We start from the raw sequence: 12,313 nt of genomic DNA on the forward strand, positions 1-12,313 counted from the left end.
TGATTTACTTTCAGGCACTGATGACCAACCTGTTGATATGCAATTGAAGTGTAGCAGACCTGGTCCTCCTGATTACAATAAACTGTAAATGCAGGTTTAAATTTGAGGTATATTTTTTTCGTACTCAAACGACATAACCATGCCTCGATTAATCCTTTAGAAAGTCCCAGGGCAAAGTCTTGCTGCTGGGCCCCACTGCCCCCCGACCCCACCCCCACCTGCTGCCCTCTGTGCGGTGTGTTAAGTCTTTCCATGATGCTGAATCTGCAGTCAGAAGAGCACTGACACATTTTACAGATGACAATCAGTTTAATTGCACAGTTTTTACAGTGCGTCCACCTGAGCATTTTTGGTTAATTTTTTGTCAGGATCTGTGTCCGCAGTGAAACACAGGAACATAATGAAAATCTTCATCTTTTCAGTGGGGAACAACAAAGCTGGATCGCCAAGTAAAATTGATAAGCAGAGAGAAAGACAGTCGGAAGGCCAAATTATCAGACGAAACCTAAGTCCCAATTAATGACAATAGCTGTGTTGTATAATCACTTATAACAACGTTTAAAATGTGTGATTATAGAAAAAAGTCAAATAAATAAAAAAGAGGATAATAATTCGTCTTGAATTTGCTGTCATCCAGCCCCCGCCTGTTACTATTGGCCATGCACACAGTTGGTTACTCTGTCCATGACAATCCCATTCACTGTCCTTCTGTACAAAGTCGTTATTCCACAACTGGCCCGGCTCATAGTTTTGGAGCTGCTTAATGAAGGGACAAAAACAGTATTTAAGCCTGAGCAGAGGGCTGAAACAGAGAGAATAAGATACATTTACAAAGTTAACCAGCTTAGCTTGGACGTACACTCAAACAATGAAAATGAGTGTCCTGTGTGCGTCCGGAGGAGCCTTGTCAAGTCTGACCTTGAGAATTCACAATTCATTCACAATTGTAAAATCTGCATTCCACATGGGGCAGAAGGTTTGAAAGTTGAGGACATTTAAATGGGCAGGGTTTAATGAAAGATGCTGCTGGGTTGCATTACAGGGTTGGTAGGATCCCAGCATGTTTGAAGTATGACTTACATTAGGGACTAAAGTTCAGGATTTTCTTGTTTTAGACTGTCTTCCATGAAACCCCCCCTTTTTTTTTGTGGAGGTCCAATACTAAATAAATAAACAGGAAATGATATATTTCATGAGTCACCGCTTTTAGTGGCATCTACTGCTGAGGTTGCAGACTGCAATCAGCTCAACCCCTCTGCTCACCCTCCCTTTCCACACATTGAGAGATAGCCTACAGTATTTGCTAAAAACATCAAAGACTCTTAAAAGTCAGTGTTTGGTCCCTTTACTCTGGAATTCTGTACAGACTGTGGTTGACCACCAGTATGAACATGATTATGAATACTATATTCCAGTTTGTTCCAGTTCTGGCAATCTAACCTCTAAATCCTACATACTGGACTTTTAAATTTGTAAAGATGTAAATTTCCCCACTGTGGAAAAAAAGTAAAATATCTTATCTTTAAAAAAAAAAACAAAAAAAACAAACTGCATCTTTGACATCAAATTGCCAGATACATTTCACAAAGTAAAGAGCTCGAGGTTTTCCATGATACTCACTTATTTAAGTTTTTTTTTTTTTGTTTGTTTGTTTTGTTTGTTTCCTAATATCTTTCTGGAGTCACCACGCCATCGTCCACATTTCTTCTCATGTTCTGCAGCTGCGAGCAGCTTCTTCTGTTCCTGTGTGCAGTGCAATGATGTGTCACAGTGTTTCTAAACACTCTAAAGTGAATCAAGAGATGTTTACTTATTTTAGTTGTATACACTCCATACTCAAAAGCTATTTAGAGTTGGTATGAAGCGCTATGTTGGGACACAGCTCAAATGTAGCAGCTACACTCCTGATTACATTTAGCAGTGAAGGAAATTTCAGTGAACCATGAACACTTTGCCCAGGGGCCAACGTGACCCTTAATCTGTCCCAGGCTAGACTTTATTCGTTTTTAAATTTAAGTGGGTAAATATCATTTTCACATATAAGTGGACCAACAGATGTTCTGCTTCATTTTTTTAATTTTATTCGTATCAGTTAGTATTACATTATGAACAGAAAACAAATGGACACGTCAAAGAATCTTTTATCTACCTATTGTAAATAGAATCGTGTGCGTGTGTGTGTACACATATCAATGTTCAAATCTTGCCTTGATTTCCTTATCTTAGTTTTTCTGTTCTGGAAATTGATTTTCATTTTTGTAATGCTTTAAAAAACCTGGACGATGTCAGTTACCACAGTGAAATACACAAACACAAATCACTGACAACACTGAACTGAGATTCAATATTTTACATATTTTAATACAAAACACTAGAGCACGGTAGAGATCATAGCTAAATATTTCATCTTTTCATGTGGCATAGATATCATTCATAAAGTTTATTCAAGTTAAATGACTGCTGATGTCTTGCTTGATGATGAGCTGAAGTGCAGCGCTGTCAGGAGAGGAGGACTCTGTTGTCTTTGGCCCACTTCCTCAGAGCTCGGATTATGTATTCAACCTGGGGATTTCCTGAATTTTGCAGCAGGGGCACCACCTCTTTAAGTGTCTCCCTAGAACACAAACAGGATATGTGAGGCAACAAGATTAGACCAAGAATGCACCCTCTCTCATGTTTCTTTAATTCAGCCATCACACCCACTCAACCACATCTGTCCTGTTTGAGTGGATGTGATGATCTGTGAATCCAGATCTTATTCAGTTTTACTCTGTAATGACAGGGATCTCAATAGCCACATTATTACACAGGAAAAGACAAACATACTTGGACTCTTTGTTTGCCAGTATGAGCTGGAAGACGCCAACACATGCCCCTCTCTTGCCTTCCCAGTAGTTGGAGCCTGGGTCCAGTTTCTCCAGTGCATCAAACGCTTTGGCTGCGTAATAGAACTGGCCCATCTGAAACAACAGGCTGTGATCATGAGCACCAGTGCACAACTTACTGACGTCCCAGTAACAGAGCCAGAATTTGTATGAGAAAAACAGACAGGTAGTGAATGAAACATACAATATCTCCATTTAAGTTGATGTAGGACTCTTAGTTTGAGTTCAGCAATAAGGGACTGAAGGACTCTATTAAAACAACGAAATAGCCAGAGGAAGACACTGATGCAGTGTTATAGTATTTAAATAGAGCTGAAAAAATTAGCTAATTGACAGAAAAGTATTTAAAGCTATTTTAAGCTTTTATAAGCTAGAAAGCTATTTTAATAATCGGTTAATTAGCTAAATCACTTCTCAAATTAAAAAAAAAAAAAAAAAAAAAAAGCCTAAAATTCAAAAGACATCTGAAGACATCTCACAATAAAACGTTTGGCAAAGAAATAATCTGCAGATTAACTGGTAATGAACATAGTCATTAGTTGTAGCCTTAAATTAGACAGCAAACAAACATCAACATATTAGGATTGAAACTAAAGATTATTCCAACGCTGAAGGAATTTTAATCTGCCATAATATAAAACAGTGAAAGTCACACCAGAGAAGCAGGGGCAAGGCAATATTTGGCATTTTTGACTGATACATGACAATTAACTGATGATCAAAACTGTTGTATATTCATTTTCTGTTGATCAGAGACACAGGATGATGGCACCTTGTAGCAGTCGTTTGCGATGAGCTGAAGCAGACTGAAGGAATCGGAGGAAGTGCCCATTTTCAGGTAGAGCTCCCAGGCAAGTCGACCCTTCTGGTTCATTATGTCTGATAAGAACAAGACAGGTGTTCAATAATCCACCATTCACAAGCTGTTTGAATAACCTTCATAGATTCGGATTTGGAAAATATTTACGGCCTCAGGATACGTTTTACTGATGCGTGTTAAGCCAATAACGGAAGGAAAAATTTAAAAAGCTTTGCATGGAGATTTCTGTGATTAAATGTACTATCATCGGTGAGAGTACTATACATACAGCATCGTGCCAGCCAGCTAAGGTAAACATAGTCATTCTTGATCTTTTCACTCTGAATCAGTAGAAAAACCTGAAAGAAACAATAAAATTAGTCCAAGGCATTAGTCGACAACTTAATCAAAGTCTGTAAGAAGAGGTTGTATGGATGTAAGTTGAAGTAAGGTACCTCTTCTGCTTCTTTGTAGTTGCCAAGTGCTGCCTTAGCCTGGGCATAGTTGAAATTGAACGTATCATCATTATAGAAGTAACCCTGTAAAAAGAACAGAACAGTCATGTCTGTGCAAAAACGTTACGATTCAAACAGAAGTGGCAAAGAAAGTGTCAGCATTTCTTTGGTAGTGCAAATCACAGGGAATAAAGAAAAAACGCAGACCTGAATGAATGTACTGCAGCTGTAAAAAAAAACACTTGACACCTATCACCCCGTGTGTGGGAGTCTTTTTTTTCATTTCTAGCTTGTATACTGCTATCAAAGTAAAGAAATATCACTGTAATCCCTAGCAGGAATTTACCATATGTTGTGTGCTTTGTACTTAGCCACACTAACCTTGACTGAGTTGAGATATATGAGAACATCTTCAAACTGTCTCAAGAGGAAGAAGCAGGAGGCCATGCACTGTCTGCCAGGAATAGTATCTGTGATCCAAAAATAAGTTATACACACATGCTCACACAGTGTTGCCATCTAAAGATCATACTGATCACATTTCTATTCAACGTACCGCATTCGCTCGCCGAGCCTCCAACCAACTGAAAGAACTGCTGAGCAATTTTCAGGTGATCCCTCTGAAAGAAAAAAGCACAGTAACAAATATTCACGTTGGAGTCCCTGTTCTTACATTTGCTTGTGTGTGACTGTTTATTTATTAAAGAAGAAATACCCACTGATCCAATTTCCTGTCCCAGTGCAGCATTTACCACTCCTTTCAAAATATACTCCTGCAAAAAGAAATGATCAAAGTGAAAAAAATTCATGTGCTCTCTTGTCTAGTCCCTTTATGGTGAAAGAATGTAAAATGAGAGACCCAGAGAAGCTCTAAAGCAATAATTTACTTATGGGTAAAATATAAAATAAGTAAAATGTTTCTTTGTGAGGAACTTATCAGTCTTTTGATCATGTTTTTCATTGCTGATTCAAACCCCATAAATATCCACTTCAACAAGTAAAAAAAAAAAAGCCAAATACTTCACATGCTTTCAGATCCAGGTGACACTGAGATTCTTTTGAAGATAAAAACTTATCACATAAAAGAAAAAGCACTTCAGGAGCATTCAAGTGGAGCGATCAAAAAAGGTTTCTTAAAGGCCTTCATTTAATCTGGCATCATTCTGGTTTTTAAGGTGTATACTCTTTTTTTGTAAAAAAGCATGGCTGTAATTAATTACCGTACGTCACTGTTAAATACAGCAACTGTATTATTTTTCACCTTTGCACCGAAATTAAGCAAATCAAGAGTCTCTCCTCGAGGCCAAACAGTTATGTTGTGCTTGAAAGAACAAGTTTAATATCACATTAAGAATCAGTGTTACTGTGAGTTATTACCTGAGGTGTTGTTGGGACCAGATCTTGGATGAGGTTGTAGGCTTCCTGGACATCATCTGGAGGAGGAAAATGAAAAACTGAGCTAGGTTTCTTTAAAAAATATCTTATGTTTATGTTTCGTGATAACAGTGGGAAAGTATGTCATTTTACTCTGCTGTGTTCATCATGTTTATTATACTGTACACTCACAAGATATATTCTGTTTTTGTATTCAGAACTGATTTTGAATGACTAACCTTGGTTGCATTTGTAAATAAAATTCTGAAGATCTGAATAAAGATCTGAAGGCTTTCCTCCTCATTTTAGACAAATCCTGCATGCGTGCATTATAATGGAAATATTTTCCTTGTTTGGCTTATTTCTGAAAACTGCAAAGTCGTGGCTGCACACCTTGTCTGAGATAGTAGATGACCAGGTTGAGTCTGGCCTCAGGGATCACATCGATCAGCGGAGGCAGCACCTGCAATGCCCCCTCGCCACCACGAAACACCACCTGCATATATAGGGGACAGTTTCAGAGTGTAGAAAAGTAGCACATAAGTCACTAGTGAATGCGCACACATACACACACACGCACACACACACACTCTGTTTGAGCTTGTGAAGAGCTTACCAGGTTGTGTCGGATAAGCTCCTTAGCAAACTCAAAGGAGCAGGAGGAGATGTCGATTAGGTTCTTCAACTCAGCCTGTGAGTGGGAGAGTGCAGACACAAGTCAAACCTACCAGTTAGTCTCCTCAAAGAAATGAAAAGGAAAAGCAGTTACTGAGTCACTGTAATGGTGCATGCATGGCTAATAAATTAAGCATAATTAAAACTTTTGTTCCTTTTTACTAAAAATTATAGTAATGTGAACTGTTATCTTTAACTCTAATTTCTTGTGGACGGTAGGGCTACCAACATGGGTGGAGATTTGAAAATAAAAACACAATGAAAAAGATGTTTTATTTTTGAAAAAATAAACCATTTTTTCATTACATTGGTAAAATAATGTAGCCTTTGATCTTGTGGGCTATACAATCTTGCACGGCTATCAGCTGAGTCCAAACAAAATGTGAAAGCGTGTGTATGAAACTGTGAAAACACAACGCAATATGAAGAGCAACAAAAGCATCAGTCTGTGAGTACCTCAGCTGCCTTGCCATTGTAGAGTCTGAAGTGGTTGCAGGCCTTGAGGTTGAGGGCAATAGTGGAGTCAGGCATGCTCTGCAGGTACACAGCCAACACCTCCTGGGAGACATCATAGTAGTCCAGCTTGTAGTAACACAGAGCCACATACACTTTCAGGGCCAGGAAATCTCTGAAAGACAAGATCCAAGATGATGTGAATGTGGCTTTTCACTGGATCACTGGAGTAATACGCAGCAAATATGATGACATGCACATTATTTCTCTGACTTTCTGCTGTGTGTGCGTATATCTCACTGAGTCGAGCGGAGCGCCCAAAGCACCGCCCCCGTGCTGTATGGGGCATTGTTCCATTCATTCAAATTCATGGACAAAAGTGGTTGGAAATTTGATGGCAGGTCTTCAGTACAGTTTGGACTATCTAGGGTGCAGCTTCATGATAATTTATTTCATGGTCCATCTTCAGTGTTTACCTGTTGTCCCATGTGGGACACAAGAGTCAGAGTTTACTGAAAATGAATATTTAAGGATTACCTGTGGCACAGTTTTTAGAATCTATAGCAACTTACATTTTTACTTTCACATTCTTCTGACAAAAATAGGCAAAATTTTTTGCATAATACTTTAAATATTTTTTGCTTTTTTCCGTCAGCATTCAGAGGAAGTGCAAGCAGCAGTGAGGCTAATTTGTATTCAAGTCTGCTCAGAGCTGCTGCAGAGGCCTGCAACTAAAGCTGCTGCGATCCCAGTAGAAAAAAAAAAATCTCAGCTGCTCCTCAGCTCACAAATGTCACAAAGACACAAATATATCTTCAAGAGATGTGCCAAATAGTATCTAATGGAATCAAAGTCTTTCATTTTCTACAACCCTGATCCCAAACTTTGGACGCTGTGTAAAACATAAGTAAACTAGAATGTGATAATTAGCTCATCCCTTTTGGGCAAACACTTAGCTGACAACAATACAAAGACAATGTATTTAATGTTTTACCTCCAATTCATTGATTTTTTGTAAAAACATGTTTATTTTGAATTTGACACCAGCGACACATGAAACAGGGGCAAAACAAAGACTGGGAAAGTTGTGTATGTCTCAGAAAACACCAGTTTGGAAGCTCCACGGGTAAGCAGGTTCACTGGTAACAGGTATCATGATTGGTATGAAAGAAGCATCTCAAACAATGGTGGGGCGTTTTGGGAAACACCCGAGTGTGTGAAGGATATCACTACATGTGCTCTGAGACACTTCATAAAACCACTGCTGGCAAACAGTTTGTTTGCAAATTAATGCATTACGTTTTTACTTACATTTATGCAACATCCCAACTTTTTTGGAATCACTAATATACTACAGCTACAATATATCAGCAGATACATTATGTCTGCACACAGGTGCAGCAGGACTGTGAGACTCATTCAGAGTAAAAGGCACAGACCTGTTTTGTAGTAGAAGGCGTTTGTAGATGTCTATAGCCTCCTGGTAGTGGGAGCGCATGTAGTGGATGGATGCCAGGCTTAGCTGGTCCTCCGTCACATCCTCCAGGTTCTGGTGGAAACCCATCAGCTTCTTCTCATCGTTGAACTGAGACATATGAAAGTGAAGACAAGAGACAAAGAGGGGACACGTCATTCATAAATGTGATCACAGTGACACACAGAGCTAAGATAAAGAAAAAAGACAAGAATCACACACAGGAACAAATAGGTCAAAAGATGTGAAAATACTCATACATCAAGACAAGACAGCGAAAAAGGATAACAGGACAGCAGTTAATCGCTGACGAGATGAAAGCTGAGGTTAAATACACAAATACACACTCAACATTTCACAACAATGTCCTCCACATAATAATAATAATAATAATAATGATAAAAGTAATAATAAGATGAAGAAGAATTTACCAACCTTGTGAGCCAAATGGAAGAGTAGTCGGTTTTGCAGGGGGGACATTGGCGCTACAGACAGGAAAAGATACCAAATTTATTAAGAGACAAACCGTAAGAGGATAAGAGGCAGACTTTATTAACAACACAACCTGCTCTCAGTAATCACATAAATGACTGAACAGAACTGTATGTGATATGGCAAAAAAATGTCATAACAATAACAATAACTGGGGAATTAATTAATGGATACCAAAAGGGTACAGCTACCCCATTTAGCTTCCTTTGTGTACATCAAGCAGCAAAAATTCTGCTTCACAATAAAAACATGCAAGTAATTATTAGACTCCTTGAATAAAGCACAATTAGTTTTAACTGAAGGTTATCCAAAAATAAACTATATGAACAAAAGTATGTGGACAACACTAACAATCAAGCACAAACAATATATGTAAACTGGCTGGCATATCGGATGTGCAGACCATATTTTGATCACATTTTGATAATATATTAATGAGTCATACACAATCAAATACTGAACAGTATCACAGTGTACCAGTGACCAAGAGGATTGTTTCTCAAAGAAAACCGCACAAAATGCAGGTCAAGTGCTTAGCAAGCAGTACAAAGGAGGAATTTACAAAGGTAGCCAGCTAGAAAATCTACCTTTAGATGCGGCCTCTTCAGCCTCTTTATAGAGCCCCAGAAAAAACATGGCACAGGCCAGATAGACCCAAACCTGAGCAGGACAGTCAGGCTTTGTGGTCAGAGACTTGTACTCCTGTAAGAATGTAAGAACAAATGATAAGGAAATATTACAAGTATGATCAGAAACTAAAAAAATAAATTGTCAGTCACATCCTTATCCATTTATTCAACCGGTACTGATTTTATGGTACTTTATGTGTTCTTCGTATTCAGGTACACACATTTAATCAGACACACCCATGTACTGCAAAAATACCTCCATAGCTCTCTTGTAATCACCCAAGTGAAAGGCGCAGTAGCCAATCCAGAGGTCCGCATGCTCTTCTTTCTCTCCAATACTTCTCTTAAACTAGATATGACACAGGGACACATCAACAGCAAAGCAGCAGCATTCAGAAATACAGTATTATCTGTTGCACAGATGTGGGAGCAATTCATTGTCTGAAATGACTGATGCCAATGGCATTGCATGTTTAAAAAAATAATTATAATAATAATAAAAATAAACCAGATAGACCCTCAAATGGCAGCAAGCATTTATTCAAGTTAACTCAGCAGTTCCATCAAAGTCAATCCAGTCAAGCTATTCAAATTCATTTTTGTAAGTTTTTTTTAAATAAAATTTGGAACGATTATGGCCAAGTCAATCACATGCAGACAGAGACGGACCACTTAGGTTATTGGTCTCAAGAGAGGAAACTCATCTCCCTACACAGGAGTACATGTCACAGTTAATTCTGAGCAGTAACAATTCAGAGATATAGAATAGATATATATACTGGCTAATATTGAATGCTTGAGAGTTTAATATAGTAACAACGAATTCGAAAAAATAATAATAGTAATTCTCTTAAAAAACAATGTTTTAATGGACCCTTAATGTTTTTTTTTGTTTTGTTTTTTTACAACTAAAAAAAAAATAAAATCAACGTCTCAGTGCTCTCTGGTGGGCAAACTATGTAATGGTGACATTGTTTTTAAATTACTTCAGATCTACTTTCGCATTTCTCTACTACTTTCTTAATTACTTCTGGGTCCACATGTGCACCCATAAAAATACATCTGCACTCAACCTGATATGTCACTATGGCTGATTTTAATACAACACCGTGTTCAGGGGCAGCTCTGTGGCTCGAAGTGAAAAATATTACATTTTATTTTTAGATTAGTTACAAGTTAGTTATTAAAGTGATACCAGTAATCAATAATACTTAAGATGAGACACATTATTTTTTCTATTTCTGCAAACTGCTCAAAGTCCGCTTCAGTACAACACAGAAAGCGCAGGCAAGGATCAATTAACGCGAATCCATCCTGAATGGTGTCAGCATTGGGTTGTCTAAAAATCCTTTCTAGAGAAACGTGGCCCTTTATAACCCCCTCAAACGCACAGCAAGTGATTATTATGCTTATTATATAGCCTTAACTTATGTGTGTCTACCTCTAAGAGTGTCAAGGCTCCAAGGTAGTCTCTCTGCTGCAAGTATTCCTCCAAGCGGGGAACCTTTGTTTTGTTTTTCTTCTTTTTCTCACTGATGCTCGCCTGTGCCTCTCCTCCCACTGCTGGCTTCATGCGAGAGAGGATCTGAGAAGGTACAACATTCCCTCAAGTCATCGCAAAGCTTTGAGTGGGTTAGGGCCAACATGCAGGCCACTTTCAGAAAGTAGTTAGCGGTAACTTGTGATGACTGCTGTAACGTTATAATGGTGCTGGTATAAGGTATACAAAAGCGTTAACTCACCATGTCGACGGGTTTCTCTCGATGAGGTTTCTAAATAAAACTTGTTTGTCACTAACCAAGGTAACATTGGGTGTTCATGTCTACGAAAACACAAACTGTTAGCTGTTACCCTCGCTACGTAGCGTTATGTTAGAGATGGCTAACGCTACCTTGTTTCATTGTTCATTTAAAGCTGCAAGATGACGATGCCAATGTAAACTAAATTCTCTTACAATGAACCTGATAAAATTACAGTCTAATACGTTTTATTTAACTATCTCATGAAGAATTTTGAATGTCGACTGCACCGTTAACCTAGCTAGCTAATAGTTTTCCACTATAGGTGAATTTTTCCGCTTTCTTATTTTCAAATTAAAGCACAAGCACAGGTCCTGACAATGTAATGGAGAAGTTAAATACCTTTTCGTGGTGAAGTTTTAATGCAACCAATATTCTGACGAAGGGGCCAAACCTCAGACTGGGAGTGGCATTTGATGGAAAATCTTTGACATTGCAGCTGCTTTGAAATATTACTCTAGGGCGACATTTATTTTGTAGTCCAACAGAATTTGGGCATTAACAGGAAATAGCTTGGCTCTTCTGTGAATAACTTGACTCAGTGATGTGTTTGTTGTTGCCTAGCAACGCTACAGAGAGTTTTTGGCTGCGGCACACCACGTAGGATTTTTAAAAATGTCATGAAAGAAACCTCCATAAAATACGTTCATAAATATTATTCAGTGTTCAAAGTTATATAATCATTGTACAGTTTTATAAAACATATATCGTCGATGAATTGAGCTATAATAGCCCCAGTGGCCTAATGGATAAGGCACTGGCCTCCTAAGCCAGGGATTGTGGGTTCGAGTCCCATCTGGGGTGAAACATTTTAAGGCAGCAATAAAAAAGCCATTGATACGATATGTACTGAATAAATATCATAATCAAAACCTCTAATAGCGTTAATTAGTAAATTTGATTGTGTGAAATTTATTCAGATAACTTTACAATGTACACTATATAGACAAAATTATTGGAAGGTGCAGACCAGCCTTCAGTGGCGGTGTGGGCACTCCACTCCTCTGCAGAAAAAAAGAGGAAACTGTGAGAAATATGTCATTAATATACATTATGTTTAACGGTGCTGTTTTTAGTTATTGGTGGATTATTTAATACTAGATTATAAACTATTCAACAGCTTCAGCGTGAAACTAATTAGTTATTGGATGGACAGGAAATGATAAGTTCAAACAGGGCTTGCTTTCATTTATTGTATCACATTGCACATTTATTGTTTAATGTATAGAAGCTTGTTTGAGTTCAGCTGGTGCTTTATGAACTTAGTAAAACCAACGT

The 12,313-nt window shown here is 38.1% G+C and overlaps 1 protein-coding gene and 1 non-coding gene across 2 annotated transcripts; one reads left to right on the forward strand and one right to left on the reverse strand.

Moving 5' to 3' along the window:
• Window positions 1–2,058: 2,058 nt before the first annotated feature.
• ttc26 (tetratricopeptide repeat domain 26) lies at window positions 2,059–11,310 on the reverse strand. Its single transcript, XM_046409558.1, has 18 exons — window positions 10,979–11,310; window positions 10,678–10,821; window positions 9,493–9,585; window positions 9,195–9,309; window positions 8,551–8,600; window positions 8,081–8,226; window positions 6,645–6,816; window positions 6,130–6,204; window positions 5,907–6,009; window positions 5,517–5,572; window positions 4,859–4,912; window positions 4,696–4,759; window positions 4,521–4,609; window positions 4,140–4,223; window positions 3,974–4,043; window positions 3,658–3,764; window positions 2,827–2,960; window positions 2,059–2,614 (listed from the first exon to the last, which is right to left on the reverse strand). Exons 1-18 carry the CDS (start codon window positions 10,979–10,981, stop codon window positions 2,500–2,502), a joined length of 1,674 nt encoding a protein of 557 aa, XP_046265514.1. The 5' UTR covers window positions 10,982–11,310; the 3' UTR covers window positions 2,059–2,499.
• Window positions 11,311–11,766: 456 nt separating this feature from the next.
• Window positions 11,767–11,839, forward strand: trnar-ccu. Its single transcript has one exon. It is a non-coding gene; the product is annotated as a tRNA-Arg (tRNA).
• Window positions 11,840–12,313: the final 474 nt, after the last annotated feature.

The sequence above is a fragment of the Scatophagus argus genome, chromosome 2, assembly GCF_020382885.2.
Source record: "Scatophagus argus isolate fScaArg1 chromosome 2, fScaArg1.pri, whole genome shotgun sequence".
NCBI classification, from domain to species: domain Eukaryota; kingdom Metazoa; phylum Chordata; class Actinopteri; family Scatophagidae; genus Scatophagus; species Scatophagus argus.